At 44.5% G+C, this 18416-nt stretch overlaps 1 protein-coding gene across 2 annotated transcripts in view; it reads left to right on the top strand.

Moving 5' to 3' along the window:
* Nucleotides 1-9545: 9545 nt before the first annotated feature.
* Nucleotides 9546-18416, top strand: part of SMURF1 (SMAD specific E3 ubiquitin protein ligase 1) — a 59278-nt gene continuing 50407 nt past the window's right edge. Inside the window, exon 1 of one of the 2 annotated variants that reach the window (XM_039492189.1) lies at nucleotides 9546-9712. In XM_039492189.1, coding sequence (XP_039348123.1) covers nucleotides 9658-9712 — 55 coding nt within the window. In that variant the 5' untranslated portion in view covers nucleotides 9546-9657. The remainder of the gene's footprint in view (nucleotides 9713-18416) is intronic. The other variant, XM_039492188.1, reaches the window with a different exon arrangement.

Raw genomic sequence — 18416 nt, 5'->3', positions numbered from 1 at the left:
GGCATTGCAAGAGCTGCTAATGTGGCCTCACCAGTGCATTTCCAGCTGAGTGTGTGTAAACACAGCAGCATTTTCCCTGCTGTGATCTCTGAAGGCTGTTTTAACTCCCAATGCTCTACATCTGCACGTGTAGCCATGTCCCTTGTTATAGCATCCAACATCTGAAGCTCTTGTTCTCATAGTAATGTCACAGTGCAGAGGTCTGATCAATCTCTATACCTGTGGTACCCAAAGAGTGGCCTATGAGTCACCTGCTGGCTAGTAACAGGATAGCTTTTAATGCTGAGGGAAGTAAAACTATATTAAATGCTCTCTAATACTAATCTAGGCAGCAACTGTAGCTGCTGCAACATTGTGTAGACTACTTCCTGCTGGCAAATAGATGGATAAAGAGGTTCACAAGACTATCTAAGATCTGGCCCACCTCTCTGAAGTCTATTTCAAACAGGTCCTCATCTTCAAGGATGAACTTCAGCATTCCTACCCCCTCAGTGCTTTCACACAGCACTAGGAGCTGCAGTTAGTGGTACAGGAGATACTCTCAACTGCTTGAGGGTGAGGTGAGCGATCTCTCAGTGCTTCGTAGAAGGTAAACCAGGGAAGGAGTGAATCTCTAACTAGAAGACTGCACTGTTCATAGCACATTAATGGACTTTACCCTTCAAACCTCTTCATAAGAACAACCTCCCACTTCAGGAGTTAATAGCAGAAACCATAAACAGTCCTAGCTGTGGACTTGGTCTTCAAGTACACCTCTACCCCGCTATAACGCAGTCATGGGGAGCCAAAAATCCCTACCATGTTATAGCTGAAACCCCGTTATATTGGGGTAGGGGCGGCAGAGCTCTGCAGGTCATTTAAAGAGCTCCGGGCTCCAGCAGCTGCGGGGAGCCCAGGCCCTTTAAATCACCAGCGAGCCCCACTGCCGCAGCCCGGGGGTAGCGGCAGCAGGGCTCTGGCGGTGATTTAAAGAGCTCTGGGCTCCAGCCGCTGCAGAGAGCCCTGCTGCCGCAGCCCGGGGGTAGCGATGGTGGGGTTCCAGCGGGATTTAAAGGGCCCGGGGCTCCCCACAGCAGCCGGAGTCCCGGGCCCTTTAAAGCGCCGCCGGAGCCCAGCTGCTACTGCGCTATACGTGAACCCATGTTATATCGGGTTGCGTTATAGTGGTGTAAAGGTGCCTGATGCTTTGACACTTCAGCTTCCTGTTATTTAGTTCCCATTAAGCAGATTCTGCCCCAGACCATGAGGTGGTGGTGATGGAAAAGGGAGGGGCTGTGCAGAGAGCATCCGAACCTTGCTGTCTGCAGACACTTCCTGTGTCTGTAATTACTTGACTGTACAAAAGGCTGCCTGTGGTGTCCAAATGAAAAATACATCACAGCTCCTTCCTCCTACGCTTTTTCTCCTAATTAACAATTCTTGCCTAAAGACCCTCTCACGGAACAGATCTAGGCAAGAACCTGCCTATTCATTCCCACATGCAGTATCCAGTCTTCTGTAGAAAGCAATCTTAGTTTGAGTGGCACAGCAGCTAGGCTTGAGCAATGCTAACCTCTAGCTAACTCATTTGACTATAGCCCCAGGCAGTTATAAATTAAATCCTTTCTAGTTGAAAGCCATCTAGCCCATGTGCAATACGAGGCTGCCTCAGTCCTGGTGTAGAGGGTTTGCCACAGCCTTCTCCGCAACTACAACAATGAGGGCAACTGGGCAAGGATGATGTGGCAGGTGGACATGATGCTGCAACCTCAGTTGGAGCTATTGCTTCCATCTTAGAACCGTGAGCAGCTGCCAGGGGAGCTTGCACTGCCGCTATCTAACTCAAGGGACATTTAAGTATTACAGAAGACACCAACACCAGAAACTTCCCTAGCAGAACTGGAATATGCTGGAGGGCAGGTGAACATCGGTGATACATTTGCTTGAGGAGTGATCTACACATGCAACTGAGAATGCAAAACAGACGGGCATGTGTGATAGGTCTAGTTACCTTTTGCCATCCTATGAAAAAATAAAGTAGGCCTTGGATTATTCACTATCTGCTGGCCAATCACAAGCAGCAGTGACAACGACTTGACTGGCATGTGGGACAGTTCAGCCGGCTGTGATGATCATGAGATGAGAAAGAGGTATGGTCATAACTACCAAATAAAAGCTACTGTATAAAGGGTAGGTGTTATCTTGATCTTCTAAAGTCACTAGAAAATCTGTGGGAGTGATGGCTACTCTACTGGTGATTGGTGTAGAGTGGCTATATAAGGAGAAATACATAAGGTCTTCATGGAATGTAAATTCCACCTGATCTCTTTTCTCCTCTCCCGAAAATCTACCGTGACTTAAGATATCATGCCCCATTCAGGTTTCCTTTTGACAAAAAAGAAAAGAAAAGAAAAAGCCCCAGATGTGTTTAGGGGTTTGTACCCCATGTTGTAGTGTATTAGGAAAATCTGGTACTAGAGAATAGAGAACCTCTTTCCATTAAAGTTAATTTAGCCTGGAAGCAGAACCTATTTCCTCCTCTTATTTACCCAGTTCTAACTGAAGTGTTAATATGCTCGAGAGTCTGCACACACGTTCCATCTGCCCTGGCGAGACGCATGCAGTTTTAATCATGCGGGAGACTTGGGTATTCTCCTCTGTTTAATATTAAAATGCCAGAGCTGCGGAATTACAAAGTGATCCTTTATTATTTTTTATTTCTTGGACATGATACTGTATATTCAGAACTGGGACAAAGGGTTGCCTGAACATGTAATTTAAACTATTAAATCTTTTGTCTGGGCCAGTGGGTTGATGTTAAAAGGGCTCCTCAGCTCATCTGCCTGCTCCTTCTGGCATAGCATTGTTGCTGAGACTGATATTGCAGCTGGAAAATATTGTATTTCACCAGGTAAAAAGAATCTGAGGCAGATGCCTCTTTGGTGTAAATTGATACACAGCATCGAGGTGGGCCTTGCTAGGCCACCCTGTGACTGTCGCCTTGAGATTGGATTACTTTAAAGCACTCTACGTGGTTGTATCTGTGCCGAGCTTTTTCGTAATCTCTCATCAGTAGGCTAGCAGTGGTGAGCACACCGGTGGAAACTGTCCTCTAGTATTTGAACCACCATGTCGTTTAACCTGGCAGCACTGCTAGATGACATGGGACCGATCTAAGCTAGCTCTACCATCAATAGAGTTCCAATGGGTGATCTTTGAAAGATGCTCGGAATAGGCCAGGTTCATGAGACTCTTAGTACTCAGAACCTCAGCTGCCCAGTAACCAAGCAGCATCTTTCTCAGACAGCATATTTCACTGATGCTCTGTAGTCTCCACTGGCTTCCTTCAGTTTCACGGAGGAGTTGGAGGAGCTATAAATGCTTGGGATCTGGCCAGGCGGGAGACAGCCTCTTTCCCCACAGGATACTACAGTGGAGAAGCTTGAGCCACTGCACCCTGGTTTAAAGGGGCAGGGACTGGTGCTAGGGTGTTGTCAGGGAGAGGTCTTTTCCTCTACAGCCCATTCCCCTTGGGCTGATAGAGCCCCGCCTTTGTTGCTGCCTAACATTTCCATAGCAGCAGCATTCTCCCTGCACCATCAAGTGCATATGGCAGAAGTCAAATGGCACCAGTCATCCTTATCCTGGGCTTGTTTTTCCAGCTCTTTTATATCCAGATATATTAATGCTGCTTCAGCCATTACTGTGCAACAGAGCGTGCCTCTAGGTCAGCGGCCCAGTCTCTGGGCTTGGGGTCATCAAAGAAATGCATGCTTAGGTAGCTTCCTCTTGGACGTTCTCATAAGGTGACCCAGGTATGTTCCATCTCTTCTTCTGTACTCCTTGTACTGTTATGGTAGTTGTGCCCATTCTAGGATCTCTTATTATTGCACTAACAGCTAAGTACCACCAAAGGGATCGGGGGACTGAACGCTGTGCAAATGCAAAGCCAGGATCCCTGTCGCAAAAAGCGCACATGAATGCACGCTGCAACGCTCCTTTCATTTCCTTGGCTTTTGTTGTGGGGGTTTTGGATGAGCAGGGGTGGGATGTCATACTTTGGCAGTTGACTTTGCTGTGGCTGGCTGAGCTAGCATATTCTTGTACAAGTGGCTAGAGTATTGGGATAGATGCCTGAATAAATATGCACATACCAGTGCTCTTTCAGTTGTCTCCTAGTGGGTGAGTTTGCTACGCACAGGAATCTGCTTGCCTGCTTCACTGATGCTGCTATCCTGTAATCATCAACCTGAGAGGCCCCCTGCCTCAGGCACCGACTGAGTGTGAGGTGGCAATTTTCACTTTTGTTTTTAGGGGAGGGGGCATTTGAACTGCCTGACTTCTCTCATCATTGAAGGAAGCACCAGTCTGGCTCCAGAGTGTAACCCTACCCCACCCAATCTATGCAGTAAGAGTAGCTGGTAGGATCTTTTGGTTGCGCATCATTCCTAGGGCTAAAAAATTCAACCAAAAGAAAGTTGTAGGGCAAAGGATTAATTATAAGGGATTAGTTGCCTGACTACCTAGTCCTCAACCTTGTATGAATCCGATCTCTCCTCCGAGAAGTTTGCAATCCAATGTAAGCACAGAGTAGAGATCGGACACACAAAGCTTAGGGTGAAGGTCCAGGCTTCAAGCACTGCTATTTAATTCAAATAGACAATGTATGTGATTACCCAGGTAGAAAGGCTTGGAATAAGTGTTTTAAGGAAGGATTTGAATGTAGAAAATCATCTGGTGGTCTCCATTTCACCCATCACACCCGAACATATTATCCAACGGTACAATCCAAGGAGACCAAAAATTCATGGAGTTTTCCTCTCCTGGCAGTCTACTTCCTGGAATTTATAAGAGAGACAAGGTGGCTGAGGTAATATCTTTTATTGGCCCAATTTCTGTTGGTGAAAGAGAAAAGCTTTTGAGCTCCACTGAGCGCTTCTGTAACGCGCAAAAGCTTGTCACTTTTACCAACAGAAGCTGGTCCAGTAAAGGATATTACCTCACCCGCCTTGTCTCTCTCATATCCGGGTATCCCCACAAACTACGACACTGCAGACGACAATGGAATGTATAAAGCAGTTTCCCCCTTTACCACAACAGAATTCCATGTATAGAGATTCACTGCTGCTGTGCTTAGTTAAGCCGTCGCAGACCTTTCTCAGCAAACAGATTGCAACTTCTACAACTGTTGTTCCTAAAAACGACAATCTGGAGAGGAAAACAAACTGCAAGGAAAGTCTGCTGCTGGGAGACAAGGCATTTAGCTATCAGCATTCTGAAAATCAAACAGCAGGGACACAGGGGTTAGTCTTAATATCCTTGCCTTCTTTCTCAGTCCTAATTTCTGGAAATATTTAAAGTCGTGGGGCTTCTGGATTGAAAATATATTTCAGGCAGTCCAGTCCCTAGCTGAGCTAGGAGTTAACAAACACTGATACAACACTCGGAAAACATTAAAAGCCAGATTTTCAGCTGCGGATCTGGCCCTCTACACGCTACATACTTACTTTTAAAAATCATTGGAAAGGGGTGGGCAAAGTTAAGAACTGTAGTTTATAATTATAGATTTCAGAGTAGCAGCCATGTTAGTCTGTATCCACAAAAAGAACAGGAGTATTTGTGGCACAAGTTAGTCTTTAAGGTGCCACAAGTACTTCTGTTCTTTTTGCAGATACAGACTAACATGTTAGTCTTTAAGGTGCCACAAGTACTCCTATAATTATAGATAATCTTTGCCCCCACACAATAGCAGCTGCTTCAAAATCCCAAATTATTATTTTTTTAATGGGAAGGGGCTTGAAATAACTGCACTTAGCCACTACCCCACCCCTTCATGCTCCAGGAGTCTTTGTCTCATTCATCTGTCCTGGCTTCAATTTTTTCACCCCAAAGAAGGGAAGATTAGAAACTGTGCTGTCTTAGCCTGTGGAAGGAGCCAGCCATGTCACTTTCATCCAGCAGCAGCAGATGATGATTTCAACTTAAATACAGTCAGAAGCAAAGCAAAACCCAAGTGCATATCGTCCTGATTCCAGCTTCCAGTTCAATAAATCAGCAGGAGTGGGGAACTAGGTCATCTCCTTGCCGGCAGAAAAAAAAAAGCTAACATTTATTTGCCACACACTAGTGTTTATTCCTTCTGTCTGGCTATGCATAGCCTCATCTAACCTCCTCCAGTAGCATGTTCAACCTAGCATGTGCTTGCCTGAGACGCAAAGCACCACATGCAGATAAATAATCAAGATATGCCAGTCTTAGCCCTAGCAAAGGGTATAATCTATAGATTTATTAATGGATTGAATAGGAGACACAAGCAGAGTTTGGAGGAGACTAAATCTACCTCTTTGGGGGGAGGGATTCTGTTGTATTTATTATTCAATTATTCACTGTTGTTTATTTTGCTAATAGCATTGTGTAGCTTCCTGAGCTAGGACGGGTTTGCTCTTTATAACGACAATTATGTTATCCTATCTTTGTAAATCAAAGCTTTATGATACCTATGCAATTTTTATTCTAGTTGATATTCTGTATCAGTATACATAGGCTATTTCAAAGTTTGGGTTGGATGGGAGAGTAATGGTGGTTGTTATAGCAGGAGACTGGGTATCAGGATACCTAGGTTCTGTTCCTTGCTCTAATTTGCTACGTGACCCTGAATAAATCATTATATCCCTCTATGTTCCCCTCTCTTTATAGCACAGAATAGTTGAGAAGGTTAGTTCATGTTTGGAAAGCAATTTGAGATCCTTTAGGTAGAATGCTGTGAAAGTGTAAAAGAAGAAAGAAAAGATGGGAATGGTCACAACTTGGCATGAGAGCACCGTTGTGATTTAGCATAACACAGAGACCTGGAAACGCGAGCATTCGACGTGGCGAGGAACGTAAGCATGATGCACCCAGACATCGTGGTGTGGAAGTTCAGCAGACACTGTCATATTGTGCCATGGAAATGTGCCAAAATTCTTGTTGTCTTGGTATTTCCATGCCATGCCATATTGATCACTATAGATATTTATATGATCTCATCACTGTAATATCTGAATACCTCTGAAATATTACAAATAGAAATATCAATAACCATTTCTCTCTCCCTTCCTAGCCAGTAGGAGAAGTAGGTTGATTTGTTTTGCTTTATAATTTTTTTTGTATTTGTTTACATGTATGGGAGTGACAAAATTATTGAGGGAGTGAGCTTTGCCTCTAGTTCTGAGGGTCATTCTTAGCTCTCACAGCTATGAGTTCCAGGTTCTTCCTGTCTTATAACGCATGTACAAGAACACACTTATTGACATTGAAAGGCACCAAATTCATAACTGAGAAAAGGAAATACTTTAATTCAGCTGTGGAACTCATTGCCACAGGATGATGTTGAGACCAAGGATTTCGCAAGGTTCAGAGAAGGACTGAACTTGATATGGATCACAAGAATATCCAAAACTAGAATAGTTAATGCTAAAAAAGATATTTTCAGGATTTAAACCTCTCTCTAACCATTAAGGGATTAGGATTAGACTTTCTTCAAGGGCAGATTATCCCTCATCTGTTTACTAAGGGGTTTCTTGCATCTTCCTCTAAAGAATTTGGTGCTGGCCATGGTTGGAGACAGACTTCTGCACTAGATGGACTAGGGGTCTGATCCAGTACATATGAGAATTCCTATATTGTTCCAGAGAAATGTAACTGCGATGGGCGGTCATGGTTGCAAAGGAAGCGGGTATCTTCCAGGTAGCTTGAACCAATCCCAAAGAGGGCTTTGAGTATCATGATGGAGACTTTTCACTGTATCCTGTATTCAGTAGGGAGCCAATGCAGAGTGGAGAACACTGGCATGAAGAGAGCACAGCAACTAGTGATATTGAACAAGACAGGCTGCTGCATTTGGTAGCAGCTGGAGCGTTTTCAGGGTGTGTAGCTTCATTCCTACATATGACAAATTGCAGTAATTGAGATCAGGAGTGCATGGGGCTGGGGCTGAGCCCCATAGGAGCGGGTGCAGGGAGTCCAGCATCACACTCTAACTCAGTCCCCAGAATTATTCTGGATTTCAACAAGCTGCAGCCTCCTCAGAAACTACACCACACGAGATAAGAGCATTCAACCCAGCCTCATTTTTTTTTCCCCTGGGGGAAAGGAGAAGAAAAACCCCTCCACAGCCCTGAGCCCTCTGGAACTCGGCCCCAATCGCAACTCGAGAAAAGAACCACCCTGGTGGGTCCTCCCATGATCTGTGGAGTTAGGAAACCCAACCGAGCACCCAAACACTCCCCCCCCAGCGGGCTTCCTTCCCAGGGAAGGGAAAATGAAACCCAAGCCTCCCCTCAGGCCCCGACTGGCCAGGATTACACCCCAAACCAGAGGAGCAAAACCAGCTTTAACAGAGACGGGCTCTGATCCCCATCCCTTTCCGGGGCCCTGCCCTCCCCAGAGGCCCTGCACCCCCCTCCGGGGCCCGGGCCATCCCTGCCCCCTGGGGTCTTGCCACCCCAGGGGCACCAGGGGGCCAGGACCCTCTACCCCAAGGAGGAGGGGAGAACCCGCAGCCCCCTCATGCCCACCTGACCCCTCTCTGCCGTGCAAGGCCCCCTGATCCCCTAGGCCCCACGGGTGATGACAATGCTTAATTTGTAATGAAAGAGATGCCAAGCAATTAGGTGCCCTGGCTCAAGAAAATTTTTTTTTTACATTCATAACTGATGCAGAAAGCCAGAGGTGCCAGGGCCAGAGGTGGCTCTAGCCATTTCGCCGCCCCAAGCACGGCGGCACGCAGCGGGGGGCGCTCTGCCGGTTGCCAGTCCCGCTGCTCCAGTGGACCTCCCGCAGACGTGCCTGCGGATGCTCCACCGAAGCCGCGGGACCAGCGGACCCTCCGCAGGCACGCCTGCGGGAGGTCCACCAAAGCCGCCTGCCGCCCTCCCAGAGACTGGCAGAGCGCCCCCCCGCGGCATGCCGCCCCAAGCACACACTTGGCCTGCTGGGGCCTGGAGCCGGCCCTGGCCAGGGCTATGGACTGCCAAAATGAGAGGGGCCAGGGCTCAACCCTAGCACAAATTAAGCCCTGGGGGATAGGGGGTGGGGTATATGGAGTCCAACATGGCTCAGTCCCAGAGGGCCCTGGAGGGGCGATGGGGGTGACCCATGCCCCTCGGGTGGGGGTGTGGGGGCAGGGCCCTGAAGGGGGGGGATGGGCACATGGTGTGCAGCATGGCTCAGCCCCAGAGGACGGGGTGCAACACAGGCCTCAGTTTCCCTGTGGCCACCCTGAAATCCTGCACAGACTCGGTCTCCTCCCTGGTAAGAACCAACCCGCTCCCCTGCAATATTCGTGCCCTCCGCTGGGGGCGCTGCCCGTTCCGCCCAGAGCGTGCGGGCGGCCGGCGACCTCCCCGCGATGGCGGCAGCCGCTGGCCGCCGCGCTTGCGTCACGCCGTCTTCTCGCGCAGGAGCGAAGGAGGCGCGAGCCTGCGGTTCGGGGCGGCGCGAGCGCGCAGTCCTCGTCCGGGTCGGGCTGGGCGTCGAGCTGCGAGCCGCGGCTTGCTGAGGCGCTGTGGCGGGGCCGCTGTGTGGGGTGGCGGCGGCGGCCGGACAGGGGCAGCCCAGGCCGGGGGCCGGGAGAGGCAGGGCCCGGATGGGGGTGACTGTGGCCGGCGGCTGATTCCTCCCCCCTCTCCTCGGGGAGCGATGTCGAATCCAGGGACCCGGAGAAACGGCTCCAGCATCAAAATCCGGCTCACAGGTAGCGGAGAGGGGCGGGGCGCGGCGGGGGTTTTACACCCCCCTCCCCCCGCGCTCCCACACCCCGTGGGGCCTGGGAGATCGGGGGGCCTCGCACGGCAGAGAGGGGGCGGGTGGGCATGAGGGGGCTGCGGGTTCTCCCCTCCTCTTTGGGGTAGAGGGTCCTGGTGCCCCTGAGGTGGCAAGACCCCTGGGGGCAGGGACGGCCCGGGCCCCGGAGGGGGGTGCAGGGCCTGTGGGGAGGGCAGGGCCCCGGAAAGGGCTGGGGATCGGAGCCCGTCTCTGTTAAATCCGGTTTTGCTCCTCTGGTTTGGGGTGTAATCCTGGCCAGTCGGGGCCTGAGGGGAGGCTTGGGTTTCATTTTCCCTTCCCTGGGGAGGAAGCCCGCTGGGGGGGGGGTGCTCGGTTGGGTTTCCCAACTCCACAGATCATGGGAGGACCCACCAGGGTGGTTCTTTTCTCGAGTTGCGATTGGGGCCGAGTTCCAGAGGGTTCAGGGCTGTGGCGGGGTTTTTCTTCTCCTTTCCCCCAGGGGCTAAAAAATGAGGCTGGGTTGGATGCTCTTATCTCGTGTGGTGTAGTTTCTGAGGAGGCTGCAGCTTGTTGAAATCCAGAATAATTCTGGGGACTGAGTTAGTGTGTGCTGGGTAAAGTTGAGAATTTTTCTTTCCTTTTTCTCTTCCTCTTTATTTCTATCCAGACCCTGTTTCCCAGCAATCGTTTTTCCATTCTCACCATTTCCTCCTGCAAATCTCCTTACTTCACAATCTACCATTTGTATTTCTCAAGTGTCTTTCTCCTGTTCCTGTTCTTTTTCCCAGTTGGGGTTGTCAAGTGAGAGGTGTCTGAAGTCTAGACTGGAGTGTATGGGGGGACTGAACTGCCTCTTTGGCTTTTTTTCTTCAGTCAACTTTACATGTCTCTCCTCCCGTTGTGTTTTGCATTTGCCCATTAGAGATCCCTTAACGGATGAATGTGTGAGTCCTGGTGTATGCATGCCTCCTAGGGATGGACAGTTCCTGCTGGGAAGTATCCCTCTTTGGCAGTCTCCAGATGTTCTGTCCATTCCTGGCATCTTTCCTTTCCACTCCCCCCACAAAAAAGTCTGGTTTTGCTAGATATATTTAAAGAGTCATATTTTTCTGCATGTCAATTTTTATAATGGAAAATCAGTCCCTCCCTTAATAGTTTATATTTTGTTAGCCCTAATTAATAATTAATTTGCTTTTTTCTGCAATGGAGAGGTTCACTTGCTGGAAAATATATATAGGAGAATAAATCAAACATCTGTTTAATCTCTTTCAGACATTTTCACCTAATTCGCTTTCCTTAAGTAAATCACATATTACAGTTTGAAATTCATGTTTGGTCACAAGGTTGTAGTGGGTACATCAGTTTGTTATACCCTTACAGAGCTGAATTACCTGTTTTTTTATAAAAAGTGCAGCCTGCATTGGCATCTCTTTAAGGGAAAGACATGTGATTTCTGTTTCTAAACATGACAGCATCACGAATTACTGATGAATATGATCCAGTACAGGTTTTGAAAGGCAACAGGTACATCCACTACAGGATTTCATTGACTGAAAGAACCATAATGCTATTCTACTGCATGAATTTAACATACGGTATATAGTTTTTCTTGGTACATAAAATATCATGGATTAATGAGAATATGGCATTAGTTAAGCTTTAATGATAAGTCTAATTTGGTTCCTAGTTACAGTGCAGTCAGTCATAAACACCTGCATTAAAACCCATTTCCTTTTATAAAGTGCAAAACTAGCTGATTTCAAATAGTATTTTTTAGGAAACGGTGATTAAATATATGTTTAGGGGGGAAGTAATTGGTTGGAAGATATCAGCTCATTAATCTTCTTGGATCTAAACTACTGGTTTAGACTTTAGGCTTTGTGAGAAAAGGGTTTTAAAGATAGAATGAATGTTTTATGAAACTAAAATGTTTTAAAATGTTTAAAGTACATAGATATTGATGTACATAGATACTGGTGTATGTTAAATACATGCTCACAGATTCATATAATGTTTTCTAAAACAGAAGTGCAGAATATTTTTTTTATTGATCTCAGAAGGAGCTGAGTAATTGTTGTATAAGGGACACCGGCAGCCCCCCTTCAGAACACTGTACATAGCCCAAGTAAAAATTATTCTGAACAGAAGTTACTGGTTTTGCATTTTTTAAACAAATACCGCATCAGGTAGCTTGTATTTTCATTTTCACTTCTAGTTTGCATTAATCGACCTTTATAATTCAAAGCATTTTGGGAGATGCTGCTTTTTTTGTTAATGAAATAACTTTGGTGACTTGTTTGAGTATAATATTCTTTAAACTATATTGAGGGAATCTGCCATCTGGTCAATCTTACTTTCAGTTTTATTAATAAATAACCCCAACAGTGAGTTAAAATCTGCAAGATTTATTCTAAACATAAATACTACTTTTGGAGATTTGTCCCTTCAGAAGTATTAAACATATATTTTACTTCTTGCTTCATTTGAAATGTGCTTGTTGACTGATCAACTTTGAATAACTATAGCTAATATGTCTTTTGTTATTACATTTTGTTTTGTTGTTGAGAGAGAGAAGCTGAATTGAAACAAAACAGGACATCTTCTGTTTGATATACTACCTACATCATGTTGCCTTGTGACTTGCAATTTTTTTTCCTATGATTATAAACCATCTCTGTTGTTTTATATCAACTGAAAATTACTATGTAAATACCACTTACATAGAAGATGCCTTCAAGGACCACTTCATAAATGAGATGTGAACACTGGTAGAATCTTTCCTGTGTTTAAAGAAATAAACTTCATTCTTGTACACACACAAACGTTTGCATTAACAGAAACGTTTTATTTGTTTTTTACTTATCCCAAGTTCTAGACACTTTGACAGTGATTAAAAACACAACTGCTTGTGGACAGGATCGGACACTGTGAGCTCTGCCACAATGCTATCCATAAAAAAAAAACAACTGCAAATCTCACTCCCACCCCTGTTTAAAACAAAACAATAAAAAGCCAGTCCATAGAATAGAATGATCCCACCTTTCACTGATCTCAAGCACTCTGATCTCCCCCCTATACTCCAGCTTTCCTCAAAGACTGAGCAAATAAGGTCCTGGTGGAGGTAAGATGTGCACTGGTTTCTACAATCATGTTGTCTGTTGCTTTTCAGAGCAACTCTGGACAACACAGTGTAAAAACGTGTATTATATTATCAGTGGTAGTGTAAGAATGAGAGCGTGCTCTCAATAATAATTAAAAAAAAAAAAAAAAAGCTAGTATTGAGAAGTCCTAAATGGGTTGTGCCATGTGTGTCTGAAAGGTCGGCTGTTCAAGGGAGGATTGCATTCCAAAGACCAGGGGGCCTTCTCAGAGGATATTTCTCTAGGGGTTCCTCTCATTTTAAACAGGGTTCCAGCTCAAGCATCTTTGTTGTGTTTTGCTGTGGCAGTGTCATTTTTGGCAGAGGGGTTTGTCAGGCAGGTCCCAAAACATTTAAGGTTTTGAGATTTCTAGTAGCACTCAGAAGCCTTGATGCGGATTGTTATCACATCATGCTGAGTATCATGCGAAGATGGAGACTTGACACCCATCCCCAAATGACATAAAACCTAAAAAGATGTGCACAATGTGAAGTGTAGGGAAGATGGAAACAATAAATATAACGTGTATAAATGCTAATTTGTATTTTGCAATTATATCAATAAAAAGAGTGACTTCCCCAACTGCTTCTTGGCCTAGGCTTTAGAAGTTGGTTGTCTGTAGGTACTTTGGTGGCAGTATTGAGAGTTGGGAAGCAATTTAAAGAAAGACAGGGTAGTGATAGCCCTATGGATCAGTTCTGGGGAAAGGGGTTCATGCATAAGAATCTGAGTGAAAGAAAATGCAAAGATCTTTATGGGCTGAATGGACAAGTTGGTAGCAGAGGCAATTCTAATTGACAGAAAAGAAAGGGAGCTGGCGTGGAGAGGAGCAGCGTGATAAAACATGAGTGGATAAGTTGGGAGGGATGGAATTGTGAAGGGCCTTGAAAGTAAGACAACTATTTTTAACTTGATATCATGGAGGTGGGGAGCCACTGGAGAGATTAAAGAGAAGAATGACATGGTCAGAGTGATAGGCAAGGAAGACTGTTTTAACTGCATTTTGTACAGATTGGAGGGTGCAGTAAAGGTGTCAATGAGGGTATAGATGGGAGTCCTATCTGTCTTGACAAGAAAAAAAGGTTGGATTTAGAAATGTTATGGAGGAACAAGCAACAAGATTTGGAGGCAGATTGGATGTCTGAGGCAAGTGGGAGCACTAAAAGGTGACTCCTGGGTTACAGCTCTGATTTTTGCAGGGGAGATGGTCGCGTTAATAGTATCAGGAGGGAGAATGGTTGTACATACTAATACTTACAATAAACTCTGGATGAAATTTAGTTAGAGTAGTTTAGGTGCATTTAGTTTATAAAACTGAATTATCAGTATATTTAAAAAACATGGCTTCCAAACATTTTGTAAGTAAACTCACCTGCAACTTAAACATTTGGGGAATAAATTGACTTAAAGTTCAAAGTAAAATATTAAATTATATTTTATATAGAATGCACTTACAGTTAGTGAAAAGGCAAATTTGAAAAGCATTTGTCACAAATGTATTAGCTTGTCTTGCTTTGGCTTCATTATTAATGTAATATTGCTTGCAGCAAAGTTAACTGACTGATCAATAGCAACATTGAGATTGGTGACCCAGACAGTTCTCTGTCTCATTTTTAGAAATGTTGAATAGCACTACACATCTGTCTTTGTCTTGTCAGAAGTACTAAGTACCTAAGGTGTTGTACGTAGCTGTTTTTCTCACATTTTCATACAGAATGTGGTTCACTGGTTGTAGAAAAGCATTGTCCTGGTACTGGTCTGACTATTATGATCTAGGGGTGAAAATTGAAATGACTGGTTAATAAGCCCAGTATGTTACACCATCTGGACAGGGAAATGATTTGGTTGTACACAATGGGGTGGTGGGGAGGGGCAGGGAATAACAATAGAGTCACTACAAACTCTGGCTAATAGCATGGGATTTCATCAAAATCTATGACCAAAACTTTACTTTATTTTTACCTCAGTTTCTCTCCTGTAATGATTGTCTCAACTCCTTTACCGCAGACACTCTTCTGGGAGTCAGATGGCTTTGTGGTTGGAGCACTGGACGGAGTTCAGTCCTGGCTTTACCACAGACTTCCTCTGTGACCTTGAACAAGTCACTGAATCTTAGTGCCTTGGTTCCCCATTTGTGCAGTGTGGATAATACTGCTGCCTTACCACACAAAGAGGCTGTGAGAGTAAATTCATAAGAATGGCCATACTGGGTCAGACTAAAGGTTCATCTAGCCCAGTATCCTGTCTTCTGACAGTGGCCGATGCCAGGTGCCCCAGAGAGAATGAACACAACAAGTAATCAAGTGATCCATCCCCTGTCGCCCATTCCCAACTTCTGGCAAACAGAGGCTAGGGACACCATACCTGCCCATCCTGGCTAATAGCCATTGACATATCCTCCATGAATTTATCTAGTTCTTTTTTGAACCGTGTTATAGTCTTGGCCTTCACAACATCCTTTGGCAAGGAGTGCCACAGATTGACTGCGCGGTGTGTGAAGAAATACTTCCTTTTGCTTATTTTAAACCTGCTGCCTGTTAATTTCATTAGGTGACCCCTAGTTCTTGTGTTAGTAAGAGGAGTAAATAACACTTCCTTGTTTACTTTCTCCACGCTAGTCATGATTTTATAGACCTCTGTCATAGCCCCCTCCTTAGTTGTCTCTTTTCCAAGCTGAAAAGTGCCAGTCTTATTAATCCTCATATGGCAGCTGTTCCATACCCCTAATCATTTTTGTTGCCCTTTTCTGAACCTTTTCCAATTCCAATATATCTTTTTTGAGATGGGGCAACCACATTTGCACACAGTATTCAAGATGTGGGCATACCATGAATTTATATAGAGGCAATATATTTTCTTTCCTATTATCTATCCCTTAATCATGCCCAACATTCTGTTCGCTTTTTTGACTGCTGCTGCACACTGAGTGGATGTTCTCAGAGAACTATCCACAATAACTCCAAGATGTCTTTCTTGAACGGTAACAGCTAATTTAGACCCCATCATTTTATATGTATAGTTGGGATTATGTTTTCCAGTGTGCATTATTTTGCATTTATCAACATTGAATTTCATTTGCCATTTTGTTGCCTGGTCATCTAGTTTTGAGAGATCCCTTTGTGGCTGTTTGCTGTTTCCCTGGGACTTAACTATCTTCAGTAGTTTTGTATCATCTGCACATTTTGCCACTTCACTATTTACCCCTTTTTCCAGATCATTTATGAATATGTTGAATAGGACAGGTCCCAGTACAGACCTCTGGGGGACACCACTGTTTACCTCTCTCCATTCTGAAAACTGACCATTTATTCCTACCCTTTGTTTCCTATCTTTTAACCAGCTATTGATCCATGAGAGGACCTTCCTTCTTTTCCCACGATAGCTTACTTTGCTTAGGAGCCTTTGAGGGACCTTGTCAAAAGCTTTATGAAAATCTAAGTACACTATATCCACTGGATCTCCCTTGTCCACATGCGTGTTGACCACCTCAGAGAATTCTAGTAGATTGGTGAGGCATGATTTCCCTTTACAAAAACCACGTTGACTCTTCCCCAACAAATTACGTTAATCTATGTATCTGACAATTTTGTTCTTTACTATAGTTTCAACCAGTTTGCCTGGCACTGAAGTCAGGCTTACCGGCCTGTAATTGCCGGGATCACCTGTGGAGCCCTTTTTAAAAACTGTCGTCACATTAGCTGTCCTCCAGTCGTTTGGTACAGAAGATGATTTAAATGATAGGTTACAGACTACAGGTAGTAGTTTTGCCATTTCACATTTGGGTTCCTTCAGAACTCTTGGGTGAATACCATCTGGTCCCGGTGATTTATTACTGTTTAGTTTATCAGTTTGTTCCAAACACTCCTATAATGACACCTCAATCTGGGACAGTTCCTCAGATTTGTCACTTAAAAAGAATGGCTCAGGTTTGGGCATCTCCCTCTCATCCTCAGCCATGAAGACTGATGCAAATAATTCATTTAGTTTCTCCGCAATGGCCTTATTGCCCTTGAGTGCTCCTTTAGCATCTCGATCATCCAGTGGCCCCACTAGTTGTTTAGCAGGCTTCCTGCTTCTGATGTACTTAAACATTTTTTTGCTATTACTTGTTAAGTCTTTGGCTAGCTGTTCAATTTCTTTTTTGGCCTTCCTAATTATATTTTTACACTTCACTTGCCAGAGTTTATGCTCCTTTCTATTTTCCTTCCTAGGATTTAACTTCCACTTTTTAAAGGATGCCCTTTTGCCTCTCACCGCTTCTTTTACTTTGTTGGTCAGCCACGGTGGCAATGTTTTGGTTCTCTTACTATGTTTTTTAATTTGGGGTATACATTTAAGTTTTGCCTGTATTATGGTGTGAGACACTCATAGTATGGTAATATGGAAGGAGACGCATATAACTAGAGAAAAAAACTTGTATTTTTTTCTTTGTGTTTGATGGGTAAGAATCCAGAGTGCAACTTTTGTAATAGGTCTGCTGATATCTTCACTGAGCTACCAGAGTGGGAATCCAGAGAACAGCCTTTTCCTGTGGGCAGGCTGGTGGGCAACAAGCCTTTTTTTTCCTAGGTGGAAGTCAAGACCATCCCAAAACCGTTGTCCTGGTGGAAGGAAATTAAATTTTCAAAAAGAGTTTGCTTCAGCATCCCTCTCGGGTGGGGGAAGTAGGAATAAAGTCATCATTGTTCCTAACTCAAAGCTTTCTTTACTCAAACTCAGAATCTTCATCTAAAGAGTGTAATTTGGAATACTGTTGTACAACTTAATTATTGCTTTTTCTTCTTTTGATTATCTACCAGACTAAGAACTCTTCTTTTCTCACCCATTCCTTTTAACGCTCTTTCATCTTGTATTTTTGTGTTTTCTGTAACTGTTCTGAATGCCTTCTTTCTATCTCTGCGAAGAAGTTAAACTATTACTGAAAAGTATCAGAGGGGTAGCCGTGTTAGTCTGGATCTGTAAAAGCAACAAAGAATCCTGTGGTACCTTATAGACTAACAGACGTTCTGCAGTTTTCACACCTCAACTGCTAGAACAGGGCCTCATCCTTGACTGAAAAAAAAAAAAACTCTTCTCTAGCTCTTTGCTTTTGCTTATATATAACCTGCCCCCCTGAAATCACCACCACTATCTGAAGAAGTGGGTATTCACCCACGAAAGCTCATGCTGCAGAACGTCTGTTAGTCTATAAGGTGCCACAGGATTCTTTGTTGCTATTACTGAAAATTGGTTTCAGTAGTGAACCACTGAATCAATATTGAAATGGTATAAGTGGAGCAGATAAAACATCTTCATTATCATTTCAGATACAGAAAGTGTGAGATTTGCTAATTTTTAGTCATGTTTTCTGAAACAGCATTGAAGATGATGTATTCGTACATACACACACCACTTTCATTACTGATTTAGGATGGAGTGGGACATGCTTCTGAAAAGTATTTAGTAATTTCAATTTTGTAGTGTAGAGATGATTAAGTTTTATGTTGTGTCCCCATTTATAGAAGGAAATTGACCTATTGCTGACAGGAGCTG

Source organism: Mauremys reevesii, linkage group 10 (genome assembly GCF_016161935.1).
Source record: "Mauremys reevesii isolate NIE-2019 linkage group 10, ASM1616193v1, whole genome shotgun sequence".
NCBI classification, from domain to species: domain Eukaryota; kingdom Metazoa; phylum Chordata; order Testudines; family Geoemydidae; genus Mauremys; species Mauremys reevesii.
This window is presented reverse-complemented; position numbering and strand designations above follow the sequence as displayed.